The sequence below is a fragment of the Tinamus guttatus genome, unplaced genomic scaffold (genome assembly GCF_059628265.1).
Source record: "Tinamus guttatus ecotype Peru unplaced genomic scaffold, ASM5962826v1 Tinamus_guttatus_pri_ptg000203l, whole genome shotgun sequence".
Classification (NCBI taxonomy): domain Eukaryota; kingdom Metazoa; phylum Chordata; class Aves; order Tinamiformes; family Tinamidae; genus Tinamus; species Tinamus guttatus.
In genome coordinates this window covers 1,657,537-1,676,851 of record NW_028288737.1, presented here as the reverse complement: position 1 = coordinate 1,676,851, position 19,315 = coordinate 1,657,537, and the positions used below count along the sequence as shown (strand labels likewise).

The 19,315-nt window shown below is 38.1% G+C and overlaps 1 protein-coding gene across 1 annotated transcript in view; it reads left to right on the top strand.

Moving 5' to 3' along the window:
• The first annotated feature begins 12,819 nt into the window (after positions 1–12,819).
• ANKRD12 (ankyrin repeat domain 12) overlaps positions 12,820–19,315 on the top strand; it is a 39,074-nt gene continuing 32,578 nt past the window's right edge. The window contains exons 1-2 of the mRNA XM_010211751.2: positions 12,820–12,969; positions 18,926–19,073. Of these exons, the coding sequence (XP_010210053.2) occupies positions 12,883–12,969; positions 18,926–19,073 (235 nt within the window). The 5' untranslated portion in view covers positions 12,820–12,882. The remainder of the gene's footprint in view (positions 12,970–18,925; positions 19,074–19,315) is intronic.

The window sequence follows — 19,315 nt, the reverse complement described above, 5'->3', positions numbered from 1 at the left end:
CAGATATAAGCAGTAGTTAATTACATATGATCTTAGAAGTCAGCTACCAACCAATTTTGTTGTAATCTTGATGTGCGCAGTGGGAGGAGCTCAAGTCCCTCTGGGCCTGAGAGTTTTGGGGAGAGTAAGGGAAGGAAATGGGAGTGTGTTATCCACATAAGTGAAGAAGTGCTTCCTGGCCGTGTGTGTGCTTCTCTCTTTGCAAAAAGAGGTGCGAGCGTGGCCTAGATGAAGTGCCATCCACCCTAGACAGCAGCACTGCTTGGTTGCCTTTCTGCAGACAGCAGAACAAGAGCGTGGTTTGACCTTTACTTTGGCGGGCACTCCACTTTACATAAGAACAGGATGAATCTCTGGGGATAAACTACCACTGTGAAGGCAAGGATGCTGCTCTCGCATTCCTGGCTTATTGCAGAAGTTGGAATAAGTTTCCTAATTCAGGAGAAGGTTGCAGGAAGAGAATAGAAGCTCCCACATTGAAGAAAGTTGAGTGCTGCCCCTGAAAATTAGTTTGTTCTGTTTTTTAATGTTTTGGAATCCCTGTAAGATACAGACATTTTATGAGCATTTGATAAGTGTTCTCTTTGATTACAGGTAACTGCTTTGAGGCTTTTTTCCTTCACAGTGCTGGGGAAGGGGAGTCAGTTGCAAAAAATTGCAATTGGAATCACTGGTAGCTTTGGTCTAAACCAAATATGAAATGTTGTGTAACATGGTATACTCTGAAAAAACAGGTCCTTGATGTAATTATGGATGTGGCAAATTACTAAAACTATTTACTTCAGTGTTTCCATGACTCTTAAGTCCCAATCTGTGAAATGAAAGAAATAATGCCTTCTCATTTTGCAGGAATATTGTGGAAATAAATGAACGTCTGGGAGGTCATCAAATGCTTTTATGATGAAAGCCATGGAAAGCAAAACGGTTTTGAAAATACAATAAATAAAATACAACATTCACAGGATAAGAAATTTAATTAATTTGTTAGTTGAGCATCCAGCTTATACATTAAGACTAGGATGAGGTCTTGGGGCAAGAGAATGGTATATGATCATGCAATTATATACTTTCTGAGCTTTAAGAATGTGAAGAAAATTTTAGTTTTAGTATTTTTAACTTCTCATGGTTTAATTTTGCAATCATTATTTTTAATGTAGCTCATTAATGTGATTACTGAATAGTCTTAATTATCTTGCACTGAATTTAAGTTGCTCTGTATCTGTTTAGTTGTGATTTTTTCCCCTCTTTTTTTCATATTTATTGCTGTATTTTGCTATTTATTTATTTATGCTCTTTATTCCTGGTATAAACATGGTTTAATCTACCTTGCCTTAAGAACAGCTTTAAATGATGTAGTTAATCCCCCTCTTGTCAGTGGTATAACTTTCTGATCCCTCCTTGACTTCCAGATTCTCCAGGCATTTTTTCAGAGTTTTGCGTGTAAATGTTGGCATTTGTTTCTTTTTCCTCCATTTTATTTCATTCTTCATGTTCTCAAGTCTGTCTTCTGCTCTCTGTGAATCTTAGTCTAAGTAAGTTCTTCATAGTGTGGTTTTCCCTCTGTCGCAGTCAGACTGCAGGTTTATATTAATACATATGTATTTATTTCTGCACCTTTTTGCAGTTCTTGAGGTTTACAATGCTCAGTCTCTTACCTGATCAGGTTACTCTTTCTAAATCTTTACTGGATCAGGTTCCTCATGATTTCTTAATTCTTCAAGCATTTGAGGTTGTGCTCTTTGATCCTGTATTCTCTTAAAATGGCCTTGGTAGGTACTCTTATCCACCTGATTGGCTTTAAATGCTGTCTCCATGCTGATGACTCAAGTCATTTCTTTTTTTTCCCTATTCTGTCTATTTTATTGTTCTGCCTGAGCTTTTAATGGATGACCACTCCATTCTAAACTCAAAGTTGTCATTGATAGTGGGTCCTTGATTGTGATGACCCGTGATTTTCCTCTGAAGTGTATGCTTCTGAGTCCCAACACATAATATTTTTTTCCTTTGCATTTTATTTTTTTGTTGAGACTGTTGCAGCAGTATGTGCCTTTCGTTCTTTTCTTCTTCACTTTTAGTATGACAGACAAAAAGAAACGTCAAAAATGGGAAACCAAACTTTTCTTCCCATTTTTGATTTTTGGGTAGTTAAGTCCCGTGTCATTTTTACTGTCCCAGGATAAGTTCTCCTTTTTATTTACAGTGTCTGTGCTAAAGACAAGTTTTCTTGTTTTTAACAAGGCAATATTCGAGGCAAGCTAAAAAGGCAGGGAATCATAGTATGAGATGCTGTTCTGGAAGCAAATGAAGCTACTTTCTACAGGCATATCTGACTGGGAATTTCTTGCAACTTGCCTTGAATGTGCCTTTCACTGACAGTAGTAAGAATGATCTGAGAAAGTTGAAGTCCACTTTCCGTCTGGACCGCTATTTAAATAAATATTTCAGGAGGGGTTTTAATGGGCAAACTTGTAATTCAATTCAAAAGGAATACTCAGAAAATGACTCTTGCTTAGCTAAATCCAAGGATTTCTAAAAATCTGTATGATATTAAATAGGCAGGCATATATATAGTATATACACAGGCTTGGAAGTGAGTTGCTTTCATTGTGACAGGTAAATTGGGCAGTTTTGGTTGAAAGTGTGTGATGTGAGAGATGTCTTGCAGTGCTTCAGTAGAAACTTCAGTTCTTGTTCTAAGTCTAGCTGCCAGAGGACATTGCAGGGGTCCAAGGACCTCACCAAGGAGGTGATGTGGGTATGTTTCGAATGGTGAGATGTGACATGAGCAACAAGTCCTTTCTCTTAAAGGACAAGTCTAACAGATGCATTGATATGTAGTATTTTCAACATGTGAAGAAGATTTTGCAAGTTAAATTCTTTTTGGGCTGAAGTTTTCTTTCTCGTGATGTACTGTTTGTAGAACCATGCTGTATGCTTTGTATGTACTTCAGTTAGTAGAGGATAGGAAGGCTTTTGTTTCCTAAACATCCTTTTATTTAGTTATTTGTTCTGATCAAGTGATAAATTCAAGTTACCCTCTGTAAGATAAACGGAGAATTGAGGATGACTGAGTTGTCAGAGGGGCTTAAATGACTTCCAGATGCCTTTCCAACTTATATTTCTATGAGCAATAAATGTCTTGTGTTCTTCTAATGAACATGTTCAATTAAAAACTATAATGCTTTACTTGTTAAGAATCAATCAGAAGAGTAAGGCTTCAGTGATGCTCTTTTAAGGAGTGTATTTAATAGAAAGAGTTGACAAGTCTACTGCTACTGTCAGCACTGAAATAAATCTAAAAGTACTGTGAGATCTGTGGAACTTGAAACCGAGTGCAAATAAACTTAGGCTCTCACAGTACACATTTGAAGGCGTTTGGAGTCCAAAGTGCTATACATGCAGATACACCAGAACTCCTCTAAAGTTTGTTTTCTGAATAGGAAAAAGTTGTATGTCCTCCCACTTTTTGCTCTTCCTACTAGAAATTCCTAGACTATTAGATATATTCTTTATTTTGGTAGGAAGTAGTGGTGAGTTCCAGCTGAAGTATTGGAAAGTATTTCTTGCTGCCTGAGTGTCAGATGTTTTCAGAGACTTTATCCTATCCCTGTGTAGTGTAGTCTGGCACACTGTGAGTAGGTACTTCAGAGAACATTAAAAGCTGTTCTGGAGATTCTGAGTAGTTGCAGTAGTTGCTCTTTCCTACTCTGCTGTTTAAGGTCATCTTTATAAAATGAAGTTCCAGTATTTTGTTATTGTGGAAAGATTTGTAGAATGTTTGTATTTCTTGATCTCAGTTAGCTAAACATTTCAAACCAAATTGTAAAAATAGGTTCTGATAGAATACTCAGTCTACTAGTCTGTTTCATGTATTAGCTTGGATCTAGGGAGTCTCCAGAATACATGTCCAAGTCTTCTCATGGCAGATATTTGTGAAGGGAGTTTGTGTCAGGCTGGCTTCCCTCCCCACCCCCTTTTATTCTGCTGCATCATCTGAAATCTTGGAGAGAGAACTGCAGAGGAGAAGGAAGGTTAAAAGGTGTGTGTGTGTTTTTTTTTGTTTGTTTTGTTTGTTTGTTTGTTTGTTTTCCTGAGGTTGCAAAATAGGTATAGCAGAAAAAAGCATTAAAACTGATCTCAGTCTTACATGTTCTAGGACAAAGTTGTCATCTCAAATATTGTGCAAATTCTGAAGGAAAATTGTAATGAATTACACTTCCCTGCTTCTGGATCAAAACAATTTTGTTGTATTTTATTGTTAGAGGCTGTGAAACCTGCCAACTTCATGATTCATGTCCACACTAGATACTGTGGTTGCGCTTTGTTCAGTAACAGACGCTGTTGCCTTAGACCTTTCTTGTTTCACAGTGCAGACTGGATCTTGACTCTTCCATCGTAACTCGGACAGTGGCACCTGCATGAACATGACTGTGTCTGTCCCATGTGAAAGGGGCTCATGGGTATTTTCCTAATGAAAGATCACAAGAACATTTGTGTTGTAAAAGTCACTGCATGTATCGTTCAGGTTCTGTTCTCCCAGGTAGACTGAATTGGTGCTACCTAAAGTCAGTGTTCAGTAACTTATTTGCTGATACACAGCTCAAGAACAGAATTGCAAGTTTCGTTAAGACACAATGTGTGCAAAAATTGTTCTGTTCACTGTTATTTCCTGGCCTTGAGTGATCACGAGCTACAGGAAGTGATGATTTTAGAATTTGGTTTTAAATAGCGTAACATGCACAAAGAAAGTTGCTGTCTCTTATTTAATCTTCTCTTACCAAAGTGCGCTCTGGTTTAAGGTGTTTTTTGTTGTTGTTGTTTGTTTTTTTTTTTTTAAGAACAGTATGTTCCTAAATTGCAGTAGCAGCCAGGCTTGCCTGTATGGATGTACTTGGGTGTATGCTTAGTAGAATATAACTGTATGTTTAACATACAAGCTACTGGAAAAATGTGTGTTAGCATATACATTTCCTGCCTCTTCAATTTTGACTTCAACACCTTGGGAGTTGGTTGTTCAGTAATCCTGCTTAGAATTGATAGTGCTTGCCACTTTCGAGGATGCCAGACTCTGGCAACAGTTTTGCTTGCTTAATAGCTTTGGGAGAAAGTCTTTTTTTTTTTTTTGTCTTGTATGTGATCCATGTGACTTTGTTTTTATAGGACTTAGAGCAAAAATAGTTAAAGGTTTCTGGTTCAAAGGAAGGTGCACCTTTAATAGCTTTTTATTGTCTCCATTACAAAGATCAAACAAACTACAAGGATTATTGAATAATTATGTTTATACAGTCATCTGCTTTGAAAACCTTGGCACAGAGACTAAAACTTTTGTGGCTACCATCATCACTCGTTTTGAATTTTTAAAATACTTTGTGTAATGTTCTGATGACATTTTTAAGGCTGGGCTTACTATATAAACAGCTGTCTTCTGTGGCAGCCTGGCATCTTATCCTACTGAAAGAGAAAAAGGCTTGGCCACCATTGGGAGGAATCTTATTTCACTTTACTGAACTGAGCTATATACAGAAAATGCTTTAGGGGAGGCTTCTTCGTAAGTTAATCTTGATTTCCACTCTCCTTTCTGTGAACTTGCAAATTTTCTGGCTAGAAGAGAAGTAAAGATGCCTCAAGAATATTTGAGCATTCCGTGAAGTGAAATGATAATTCTTATGTGAGAGATGTTCTTTTGGGATCTGAATCTTCTGTCTTTTGGGCGAAGAGATAGAAAGTATGAGATCAGAATGGAAGGAATAACTGGATAGGTGAATAAAGTAAGCTGAGGGATGAAATCGTCACAATGATCGGAATGAGCAGAACATTGTCTCAGGCTCTAGTTCCCCTCCTGGCACTTCTTAAAAGTGATCCTGACTGCCATTATATTGATAGAGCTGAAAAACTGCAACACCCACCAGCTCCCCCGTCAAGCTCAGAAGGGTTTGGGATCCCAAGTGCTGCTCTCCCCTTATAGGCAAACATAGTACAAGTATTGGGCAATGTCCCAATTCTCTGCCTTCATCTTGGCATTCCCAGTAGACATCAATAGTGTTGGCACCTTCATTTTTGCAAGTAAGTCTTTCCAAGGAGTCAAGGGAAATGGACAACAGATTACTGGCAACTGTAGTCTGTCATCCTCTCTTAAACTATGAGGACATGGAGGTGGGATGCTTGTGCTGTTTTTACAGGTATTTCCTGAGAGTAAAGGAAGAGCAAGATTTAAGAATTTTGGTTTGTGTTCTGTGTTCTAGAGAAAAAAAGAATGTGCCGATCATGGGCTCTTCTTTTTCAAGCACAGTCCCTTTTTACTTGTTCCCTTAAGTTTCTCTGCTGTTTCCTCATCAGTCACATTCCTTCATTTAGTTAATCTGAAGCTGTACTCATTCAAAGGATAAAAATACAAATATTCCTGCCAGGGAAATCTCAGAAAGCAAGACAGAGGCTCTTTGTATTGTTTAACTTACAAATCCAACAGAGTTGTCTCCAAACTGTCATACCTTCCTGCCTTCCTAACATACATTGCACCTTTGCATGCTCAGGTCTGGATAGTCTCTTTCGCCACAGTCCCAGAGTCCTCTTGATGTGTCCTTGACCCCAAATCCAAACACCCCAAACTAATTTTTTCCTCCCACCTCAAGCCCCTTTTGCTTTCTAGATGTTGTAGATCAAAAGTGCAGGGGCTGGACTGAGTTAATGCAGGCATCTCAGCCTGCGCTGGGGCCTGTTTCATTCTACAGCAATAAGTTACAGCCGAGTAACTGTCAGTGTAGAGGCAACTAATGGTTTCTGTAAGACGAAGAAAAATGAAGATGTTGCTACATGCCCCATCCTAGTGCTTCAACTGTCACTACGAACGTCAGAGTTCCTTTTAGAAAGAAATCACTTCTCTAACTTCTGTTGCCTAAGGATGCTTTTATTGTGAAGTAAACAAGTTACTTGTGCTTTCCTGGTAAGGAAAAAATGATTTAAAGAGTTTGAAACATACTGGAATTGACATCTTTGCTTAAAATCTACGCCCATATAGTTTTCTTTTTATTTCCTGCAATTTCAGTGGATTTTAATCCTTTGTACTCTTTCCATAATTGATGTTTAATCCCATTGAGATTCTAGATCTGATCAGGCATTTCTAAATAAACTTGAAAGAGACCAATTTTTGCGGGGTGAGGCAGTTGTGGAAATATTCCAGGGGGTATCTCCATCAGTGTTTGAATCTGGACCAGGAGTAGACCTTTCCAGTGACTGTCCTTATCACCTCTCTTTGCTATAGATCAGTTCTCATTGTGGGATGACTTCACACCACTAGCTGGATCCCTCTCGATAAAAAGCTATCCCAAAAGATACTCTCTGGGAGTGTGCTGAATGTGCTAGTCCTTGGGGAGCAGTTAGTGCACGGGACTGCACTAGAGCTAGTCCCGAGCAAAGCTGCTGAATGTGACTCGTGGAAATGCTGAGTTTCTATCACCATGGCTTGTACTCCGCAGATAGGTTTCTGATATGCTACACTTTTTGCTAATGCCCATGTAGCCTTAGCTGTTATTTTTGTAAGTTTAATTTTCTTGGACTAATCACCGTCACCTCTTTCCGTTTCTAAAATCTCTGCTATTTTAAAGCACTCCTGTAAAATACAGCAAAAAATCTGTACAGTTGAGCCATGGTTTCTTAGTCAGCAGTAAACTCATCTCAAAAGACTGGGTTTTAGGTCTTTTGCTCTAAAAAAAATAACAGAAACAGTAAAGAAGGTTGCTTTCTGCTAGGTCCCTTTTCTTCTAGATGCAGATATGGATGGATAAATGCAGCCAGTGTCTTGGAAATTACCCATCTGCTCTTGCTCTTATCACAGTCATTCAGTCTTATGCCCCATTGCTTTGCTCTAATGTCCATCAGCCAACTTTCAAGATTAGCTGCAGACTGCTCCCAGAAAAAACTCCCTAAGCACTGGGTAACTTTGTGTTACGGGAACAGCAAATGGCAGAACACAGAAGTAAGCCAAAAGCCAGCTTGGAAGCTACTCTAAGGCAAAAAGGAGAGATGTTCTCCTAGGAGCACCAGCAAAGCAAACAAAGTTTAATGGATTATGGGTTTGTGTGTATTGATTGTATGTGTTGATTGACTCCAGGAATATGCAAGTTCCTACTTAAACTCTTCCTTGTAACTGGGGAGAGAGGTGGTTTATTAGGACCATCACATACTTTTTTTTTTTTTTCGTTTCCTCTCATATTCACTATAGTGGAGCTTATCCTGAAGCTTTCTCTTGGAAGAAACAATGATTATTGGTTATCTTATTCTCCTCTGTCCGCCTTTTGCCATGGAAAGTGAGCGTAAGGATTTTTTTTAAAGTGCTTAACTTAGCTGTCGCCATCAGATTCAGACAAGCTCATCTGGTGTCTTGAAAGTCATCGGTGAGTCATATGTGCTTGTGGCATAGGTGCTTGGGCCTCAGTTCCTGAGGAAATGGGCATTTACAGGGACTGAGCAATAACAGCAGCAGCTGGTCGGATACAGCAGGAATTGCATAGTGTTTTTTTGTTTGTTTTCTAACATGTGAAGTTATGCCCTTTTATTAATGCTATATGTAAGTTTACGTAAATTTAATATAATAAGTTATTGGTATTAGGGGTTTATTACAGCGCTAGTCTTTTGCAGTGAGTTATATCCTAAATTGCCTTATTTTCTATTTAAAATATATAATCCTAGTGTTTTATTCACTGCTTATAGATTTTTCAGAATTCTTATCTTTGTGTCCTTTTTTAAGGAGAAAATGAGAAATGTTAGTGTGATATGAAAAATGCTTGAGAGAAAAGCTAACATAGTATTTCATGTAATGGATTTTTGGTAGCCAACACTAAATGTGCATCCAAAGATGCAAACAGAATACCTGATTTTGTTTTATGCAGAGAAGTTTCATTAGTAGAAAGCAGGTTCTATAATTTTATTGAAAAGCCACTTTGATCCTATATTGCAGAACCCAAAAACTCTCAATAAAAAGTTTAACTTTTCGTATTTAAATGTTTCTTTGTCTTTTTTTTTTTTTTTTTAGTAGCACTACCTATGATCAAAGCTTCACATGGAACCAGTCATTGTGTTAAGGAACAAATCTGGATCCAACAGATCTAGGTTTTCCCTCAAGAACCTGATGACATCCTATGGTCTTGTTCTGAGTGCAAATGTGTGGCTCTGGTCAGGACATCAGTTAAAACTGCACCGAGCTGCATGCAAATACACACAAAGTTCTAGTGTTAGTAAAAGTCACTGGAATAAGAACTTGCAAGGTTGTGGGTTGAATTGTTTGCTTTGTCTTCTTGACTATAGTGATTTCTCTCAAAAGAAAAAACCTGCCACTCAAAAAAAGATCACTTTTTCTCAAATATTTGAAGTGTTTTTGTCCATTTTAAAATTATTCCACCCTGGTATTGTGAAACAGCAACATGGTACATAGAGCATTTACTGGAAATATTTCCACGTGCTGTCTGCTGGTTTGTGATGGTTCTGCTCTAATAATCCGATATGTGATACTACTTTTTAGTGAGATTCTGAAGCAGTTCTCTCTTGAAAATATATTTTGGAGTCAAAGATTGAGCAAGTTTAAATTTGATCACGTGGCGAAGGAAATGCAAACATCCCGTGATTTCTTCTTTATCCTTTACATTTGGCTATTTAAAACTATAATTGTCATAATTTTATTATTTAAAAATACCCTTAACTTAAAATTTATTAAAAAGAAAATCTTCATTAACCCCAAATGATACCTCCAGCTTTCATTTTTAATATAAATTATTTCTGTCTGATAAGAGTTGAAAAGATGCACAGGAAGACCATGCCCTTCATGAACAAGGAACTCTTGTTCAATTAGCCTTATTCAACCCCCAGTGATGAGGCGAACTTTGAAGAAGAGCCAAGCCTAAGCTATATCTAATCTCTGTTAAGCTTATGAAGTTTGGCCCCTTAGTGTCAGAAGGGTTTGGGGAACCGCAGACAAAGGCAGGAGGGAAGCAAAGCAGGAGCGCATGGAGGTTGTTCCAGGGAGTTGGGTTGTACTTAAATGTTGTTCAACTGTTTAGTGATCATACACACACACACACGCACATATATATATATATATGTATGTATGTATGTGAATATGACAGGAAGAATTTACAGGACCTCAGAATAAACTGATGAGTTGGAATTCCAGTTTATGAGCAAAACTTTCTGAAATGAAATTTATTTTCAAAAGCTGTGACTGGCACATGATTTATAGCAGCGGGGAATTGCTGCAACTGAAAGCCTTGATGCGAGGGGCTGAGGGCAGAACTGAGCAAAAGCAGACCTGCCTTGTGTTTTCTGTTAAATCTATAAAACTAGGAATATTTACTGTTACGGTGGCACTCTGTATATGGCTTGATCAACACAGTATTGGTTTGCTGCTTGTGAAGATACTAACTGGTTGCTTCGCTTGGGATTAAGAAATGTTTTTAAAAACTGCAAGAAACTGATTTGAGGATGGTGCCTCCATGGCACTGTTAGTCTTTGCTGTCATTGCCACTGAATTACAAAAAGCAAAGCAAGAAAGGCCGCGTGGGCTGGGCTTTTGTGCCCCTCGAGGCCGAACGGTCGCTTTCCGTATTGGCAGGGCTTCCCAAATCCTGCTGGCAGTTTGCTGGGCGCAGGGGCTGCGCTGCCGGGGGCTCTTGGGTAAGAGCAACTTATGTATTTTGTATCTTGCCTGTTGGCATCACTGTGAAGACAAGGTTCAGGTTGTGTGTGGGACAGCTTCTAATGAAGCTTTTCCTGTTTTTCTTAAGCTTGTGGTTTTTAAAAAAGTAAAATACTCAGTGTGGGGGAAGGGAAGGCAAGGAACAAACTTTCGTGCTGCATTTCCTAATTTTGTGGCTTTTGGACTGGCCATTTTGAAGAGTTTTAAAAAATTTGTGCTACTTTTTCATGTACAACAATACTTAGCATAACCAAGTATTCTCTAAGAAAATGTCCCTTAGTGCAGGTCTGTATCCGTTTTTTGTTTGTTTTGGGGGAGGTGGATGGTAGGAGAGATAGACACTTTTTTGAATCTGAAGCTTAGGCTATTGTGCAGAGCCTTTTCCCCCCTCCTCACACCCAAGTCATTTTCCAAGGAAAGAACTGTAGTCTCAGTTGTCAGTTACCAATGTACAGCCAAACTGGTGTTACTCTCCTGTAACAGCAACTAATTCTTTATGTGGTAATTGCAAAATTTTATTATAGAGCAACAATGGAAAAGTTATACGCAAAACAATACCTGGCTGAAGTATGGAATTACTGCAAGATTCAGTCTGAGTGTGGCCCCAGAAGCCCTGGTAAAGTTCAAAATTCATCGGTTCAAAACAACTCGTAAAACCTCAATAGCTTTAAAATGCTCTCGAGCACAGGGTCACCTTTCAGCCTTGCCCCGCGGGCACTGTCTTCCATTCATGGTGGATCTCTTGGTTTTCACCCCAAGCTGCGAAAGGTTTCTGAGTGTTATTTAAGCTCCAGCTCTCTCTGTGAGTTTGGGAGTTGGTGACGAGTGCCATGTAGGGAGCCTAGCCTCTTGGATGCTTAAAGCTGGGAAAAATGAGTGGGAACCTGCACTGTGCATTTGGAGGCTTGAAAATAAGAGCTCCTGAATTTCTCCTAGTCAAATGCGTGTTTTCAGTACAGATTTCTCTCTTTCTGAATTAGCATACTCATTTCCTCTGTTTTCCTCTTTAGCCTTTTACTCACAGTAGTGAGTTGGTTTGCCCTGCTTATTCCTGTTACGTTTAGCTGCTGTGCTGGCAGCTGCCTCACTGCCATGGAGCCCTGAGAAGTGTTAGTGCTCCTCTCTTACTCAGAAGAGATACAGCTTGCAAGTTTCTTTTGCTGAACTATCACAGTACTTAATGGATTTCTATGTGTTGTAAAAATTAAGAGTGTGTTGACAGGATATTTTGGTCTGTTTCTTTTACAACTTTAGTTCTAACAAGATGCAGAATAAATAATACTGAAAAGCCCTTGACTGTTGCTAGCGGGGCTGGAAATGAAGAAGAGCAGCCCCCTCCTATGCCTCTGCTGTAGGTTTTTATGACAGCGTGGCTTTCCCTGGTAGACACCTTTTGCGTTTTCTTTAAGTAGAAAAGTGCAGTCAAAGCTAACATGAAAATTAATTATGTGAAACACTGATGACACCTTTTTGGCGTGCCCTGGAGATGAAACATGACAGAGCTCTAGAGATTTAGATACTGTAGTATCTAAAGCCATAGTGATGGCTTATGTAATTAGTTTGCTAAACAATACAAATTAGGATTCCTAGGCTCAGGCCTAAGCTTTAGAAGGAAGAGGGAGCATGTCTTGTGTCCTACCAGAAAGGAACACAAATCATCAAGACCTGACCTTCTTTCTGAAATATTTTATATAGATGACATGTCAGTTTGCTGGACTGGAGAGCTTGTTTCATTCACAGTGTTGCTAGAAACGATCTCGTGCATTCTCCCATTCCTGCTACTCTTAAAAATGAAATGAAGGTTTGAACAGCTATGAACTGTCAAATAGCTGAAAGCAGTAAGTCTGTCAAAGAGGTAAGTTGGAGGGATGAGGCAGTTCACCAGCTGACATGGTGTTTTTTTTGATATGACCCTGTTTCCACTAGTAGCTGTGTTTGTGTTAGGCCTTTTAGTTTTTATGCCAAGAGTGGAGCTGTGGCCAAATGGTGTGTGCTAGAGGCCAGCTGTGAGGTTAGTTTGCTGCTTGAGAGCACTGTTTACTTCTGCTGGAATCTACACTCACATCTATGATATTTTTTCTTATAGCAACATTTAAAATATATATTTTTACATAATGTGTATTTTTTCCTTTTTTTTTCTTTTTCAGACACATAATGAACCCCATAATACAAGATACAACTAGCTAAACAGCCATAAAATGCCCAAATTTGGGTCTACAAAAACAGTTCACATTGAAAATTCTGACAGTGATAGTACCATGGTGGAGAAACAAACTGCAAGAAAGGTAATAAAATCACACTGTCTGTAGTTCTGATGGAGTGAAAAATGTGTTGTTTCGAGATTTATGCTATTGAAATGGGAAGAAATAAATACAAATCTGTGTTCTTGTTTCCCTCTTAAGTGCTGAAAAAAAGTGCAACTTTTCTAAGCATGCTTTTAAATGGAAATTAAAGAACAAAGATTATACCAAAGAAAGCTGGGTGTGTTGGGTTTATTTTATCTATGTTAGTGCTTAGTGTCCATATCTTCTGTTAAGTTTTTATATGCTTGCAACTATTGGTATTTTGTTAAATTGAAAGTATCTTATCCTCTGTAAGTAATACATGAAAGGTTTCTGAAGGCCTCCAACAAAACACAGACCAGGGAACAAGCACACATCTCTTCACTTATTCCCTAACATAGGATAGGGATTTCCTCTCCCTGTTAGGAGAGCTTGAAAGCCACACAGTGCAGACAGATGAGGAGTGATTTCTGTAAAGGCGAGTATAGTTTGAAAACAGTGCAATCATTTTTGCAATGCTGGAGAGAGAGAGCGATTGCATGGTCAAGTAATGCTAAAATGTAGGTGGGTTGTTCTTAAATGTGGAGGCTGAAGTTCTACATGGAGGTATTTTTTTTATCCTATTGTTTTCTAAATTTTAGGGCCAAGTGGAGAATACCCCACTTTTTCTCACTTTTTTTTTTTTTCTGGTTAGTGCACTCATATAGCAGACAATCACAATTTAGCTGTAGCACTAATGAATAATGAAAGAAAAAAAAGACTATTCCATCAATACTGTGAACAATACTTTAAGTTTGTGATAGATTGTGCACAGGTGTATCAAGTTGAGGCTAGGCCATACCAAGATTTTTCCCTTATAACAGAAAGATTACTTTGGAAAAAACTTAATAGAGTAATGAGTATGTCTGTCTTTTTTTCCCCCGTTAAATATGGTTTTGACTGTTTGTCATTGATAATCCAGCCACAGTTTCTGAAGGTTATTTTATTATATTAAAAATATTGGTTATTAGATTGATATTTCCTGATTAGCTGTAGCATAGTTAAGTAGTAACTGTAGTTTAGCATTTCTGTGAAACATGTGTTTCTATTGCAGCAGTCATCCTTAGTGCATTCTGAACGACTTTTGTATATATATATGTATGTATATATATATAAAATGAAAAAATCAGATTTTAACAAAAATATCAAAAGTCTCTCAGGATTCTGAGTTGTTGTTCTGGATTGCTGTAAGAAGACAGAATCTATTTAGCTCCTATATGCATATACTCACTCTGTGTGTCTCATCACAGTGTTGTTGATGTTTAGTTGGTCTTCTCTGTGAGACCACTGGATTAATGAATATAAAGATGGGGTGAAATAAATAATAAAAGATGAGGATGCGGCATCCTCTTTAAATGTACTGTTTTCTGAGGAGAACTGTTTAAGCCATTTTCCATTTCTTAGTGTTTTGCTTTTGGTGTTTTGATTTTTCATCCCAGGAAAGTGAGGTGAAAGTACATTATTTCTGCCAGCTGTGATGAGCAACTGTTAGAGCAAAAGAAGATGGCAGAGGAAATGATGTGGGGAAAAATGGCTTACTAATGAAGGGAATGAAAAGATACATGTGTGTGTGTGTGTGTGTGTGTGTATGTATAATGTATTTTTTTTCCTAGCTGCTTCTTGAGATAATATCAAATTAATCAAAATAATTAACACTAGGAAAGAGGAGGTAGTCTCTGGGGTTGCACAGACAGCAAGAATAGGGAGGCTGTTCCAGTGAAATTCATTGATATCTGGTACTGCCTTCTGGTTACTGGCAGCTTCTTTTGGGTTTATGAACTATCTCATGAGCTTGACAGTTCCATGTTTCTAATAAAAACTTTCTGACACCTCAAAGAATCTTGAAGATGTGTAATCAAGAGCTGCTCATGCTACTAAACCCACTTTATGCTGCTGTTTTCAACTTTTGTCTCTTTAAACTTTCCATCTTTCGTTCACTTTCATGAAAACAAAATAGGGAACTTGTTGGAATATATCAAACTTGTTAAGTTTCTAGCATACTGTTTCCCTGCTAAGGTATAACTAGTGATGTCTGTAATGCATTTTTTATGCATTTGTTTGTTGTACATTTGATTTGTTTGTACATATGTAGAAATAGAATATCTTTCATAGCGCAAGTTCCTTTTTTTTTTCTCCAGAGACTCTAAATTTTACATATAAAGAGCTTTGCACTTTGATTAAAAAAACAACAAAAAAACACCTCGGAGCTCTCTTTCTCTTCCACCCTCCATCCAATGCCCTTCCCGCCCCCTTTCCCTGTCGCATGCTACCATAGTTGAAAAATGGTGGCAGTTTATGGAGTAGCTGTTGGATGTGCAGCCACCCACAAAGGAGCAGCAGTCCTTGTGCTGCGTGATTCCCCGTTTGCTGCCTGCCCTGATGCCTTCCTCGCCAGGAGCCTCCTGCCTTGGGTGCTCAGAAGCTGTTCTTGCTCTGCTATTATCAGAAACAGTTATATCTGATGTGTCATTTGCCCTCCTATCATGCAGGTCTCTGCAAAAGCTGGATAATCTTCTGAGCTGGAGATGTTCTGCTGAAAGAAAACTATACAAATTCAGTGATCTGTATGGAGATGAGACTTATTTCCACCTCTATTATCTGGAAAAGATATAAGGGTGACAGAGCACTGGAACAGGCTGCCAAGAGAAGTTGTGGAATCTCCTCTCTGGAGATCTTCCAAATTCACCTGGATGCCACCCTATGCCACGTGCTCTAGGTGTCCCTGCTGGAGCAGGAGGGTTGGACAAGGTGATCTCTAGAGGTCCCTTCCAACCTCAACCGTTGGGTGATTCTGTGAATTCTAAAATGGCTTTTACAATTTAATTTGGAGAGCAGTAATTTTACATTCAGCACTTAATGATCATGCAAAATCATTTCATTGACATACTGGATCTGGTAAGAGTTTGCTTAGCTGGTTGTTAAAACAAAAACACATATATTGTGAAGATTAATCACCAGTACAGGAATTGGAAATATGGACATAAAAGCTAAGTTTTTGTTAAAGCATGTTGATAAATCCAGAAAATAGATTGATGTCCCTCAGCACTGTGTGGGCATTCCTTCTGCCATCAGAGAAGCTTGTGTCTGATGGTGGTAGGCAGAAACTGTGGATCTTCAACCTCCAGACACTTAAAATGGTTCCAAAACATTTCAATACAAAAGGCGTTTTCTACCTGTTGCTTTTTCATGTAGTTTGCCTTTTTCTTCTTTCTGCAGAGTAGTAGAGATAAGCCACATCTGCACTAAGGCTTGCCCTCTCTTGCTTGCTTCTGTGTGCAGTAGGGCATGCTTGTTACTGAAGCAGAAAGTTCTTCAAACTGCTCTTGCAGCTTAATTTGTGTCGCTGTAAAGGAACAGATGGGAAGTGTAATTACAGGTGTTGCCTGATATGTTCATAGATATGAAGTAGGTAACAGAGGCCTATTTACCAACAATTTTTACACAGAAAGAGTACATCTTAGAATAGAATAATGTTAAAGGACACCACTCCCTAATTTTGTTTTCTTAATGGAAACTAATGGACTAAATATATGTGGTAAGAGTGTGCCAGTGATTAATATACTGAGACAAAAGGCAAACACTGAGAAAATACTTAGCTCATATTGACTGTGTGTTCTTAACTGTTGAACTGAGAATTTGGTGAAGTTATTGCTGTCATAAGACTCAAACTTCTATGTTTATCCATGAAAGTTAACCTTAAACTATTTTAACAACTAGTAAGGAGCTACATGAAAAGCCTAAAATCTCCAGTGTTCAGAGAACTTAATAAAATCATTAGGACTGACATTCCCGTTAATGGCTGGTAGGGTATGTGTATTTTTCAGTTGTTCATCTTCTGACCATAAAATACTAGATAATAAGCCCACATACAGCAGGTAGACCAGCCAATGTCTGCATGATTTTTTTTATAAAGATGAATATGTAATGAGGTTTTAATTTATCTGAATTTCTCCTTTAAAGCATAAATGGCCCAAAGCCAGAAAATACATGATATATAGTCCGTGGAGAAACAAATCTGGCTTTCTAAAAGGTTGGGCTCATTGTAGAAGAGTCCACATACACCCCAAACCATTTTTATGCCACACCATGCACCCTTTGGTGTATAATTATCTTTGACAGGAGAAGACAACGGCTCATTCACTCTGAGCTTAGCACATCTGCTAGTTTCTGTGCTATTCCATTATCTCTTTCCATGTGTTGTCATTGGTTATGGAAGTACCAGAAAATACATGTGGAAAGGTGTATTAAGAGATCATGCAGTCCACTGTTCTGTTAGCCTTCTGAGGAGGTTTGTGTTGAACAGATTAAAAATTGTGCATGCCTCATCAAAGCGCATACGTATGATCTTGCTGACATGGAGAATTTGTCTTGCTGCATCTTACCAGAGATGCAGGCATTAAATGCTGAGAAGTGCAGATCCGGTTCATCCGGTGCCCCGGAGCAGAGTAAGCTGCTGTTGATTCCTGACAAATGTTTTCCAGACCTTTCCTTTCAAACTTTGACTTGTAGAAAATCCACTCTTCTTGGGAGTTTATTCTGATACTTATTCTGACTGGTATAGTCAGGTACTATTTGTTTGCTGTATAAAAGATAACAACTCTTTGAGTCTGCTTCTTGGATCACTTAAAAATAGCTTTCTGTATAGTCCTTCTTTGTCACTTCCCTGGTGCGGATGTTTGTCTTCTGAACGATGTGGGGTTTTTGTGGGTTCATCTTGTAATCATTTCTGTCCATCCTTTTAGCAGTAGTTTAAGAGGGCAGATGATATAATTGAATTAGTCTTCTTACCTTACCCATGTATGTTTTTTTGTATGTAAAGAAAAGGTACTCTAGAGAATAATACCTTTGGCTGGGGTTATTTTCTAATTTCCTGTAACCAGAATACATTTTTTTCACTCAATTCTTGCTTCAAAAGTACTAGGGAGCAACCTTTTGTTGTATACTCCGACTGTAAAATAAGTGTGTGTTCCCCTTGTACGTTTAGGAAATGAATCTGTTAGTGTGGCTCATCATTTTTTAAGAGTCATTTAAAGTTGTGGGGTTGGAGCAAATGGCATAGCCGAGTAATGTGTTTCTGTAGAAAGTAATGGAGAGAAAATGCTAGTGGTCTACCCTGCATCTTGATCAGTAGGCAAAGAAAGGTGTCTTTTGAAGAGGGTTCTCTCAAGAAGTGTTTTTGCTCACCTGCTATCTTTTGCACCTCCAATATTATCAAAGCAAACAAATATAAAGTCCGTGCCCACGCTGTTTCTTTTGCTTATTTTAGTGCTTTATGTGCCAAAAATACTGAGCATCTGTATCTGAAAGCTCCAAATACTTGGGCTTATTTTTTTTCTGAATTCGACACCAGTTAAATTAAGTTTCTTTATAGATTTGCTAAATTCTTGGTAAATTGTGCTTCAAATGTGATACATTGTACTATTTCTCCTCTTGTTAAAATGGAAAGGGAGTTCTGTGCAGAGGTTTGGGGAGGAGGGTGGAGGTAATGGGGAGGGTTTTGGAGGGTTTTTTTTGTTTTGTTTACTTTTGGTTACTTTTCACAGCCTGAATTGCAGTTTGGGCTTTTAATGTGATTTTTATGTAATGATTAGAGGAAAAAAAAGTCAATAAGAATCCTCAGACTTAATAAAATTTTGTTCAGATGGTGTTGTTCCTTTGCTTATTAATCAAGGCTTTAGCAGTGAATATGGGGATGTATCCGAGTAGCATGAATAACACAGAGATTTTCTTTAAAAAAAAAAAACATTGTTTTTAGTAAGGTTATTTTAAAAAGTGTCTTTTTTCGGTTCAAAAAATTACTGTATGATATATGTATTCAGAAACATGCACGTAAACTCTCACACAACATATTCAGTCTGTACATTATGATACTATTCTGCTTTATGCCAAAATTACTTAGTATACTTTTTATTTATATTAGAGCAAGGACAAGATTGCATCCTACAACAAAACTCCAAAAGTGGATAGGAGTAATGTGGGCAAGGAGATGAAAGAAAAGTCTTCCATGAAACGTAAACTTCCTTTTACTATTAGTCCATCCAGAACTGAAGATCGCAATTCAGACACAGGTAGAACATTTTCATTTCCTTGACTAATTATTTGTTGGTGAATCACATCATGATTTTATTCATTGTCTATGATGTTTTCTACATTGATTATTTTCCTATGAAAAAGGATACTAAGTATAAAAGTTGTTTGCTTCTAACTGTTGAATCTCAATCTGATAGACTTGCATCCTATCCAGCTTTACCAGGAGCTAGCATACCAGCATAGTATCTGCATTTTCCAGGCAACCCTTAACCTCTTTCTT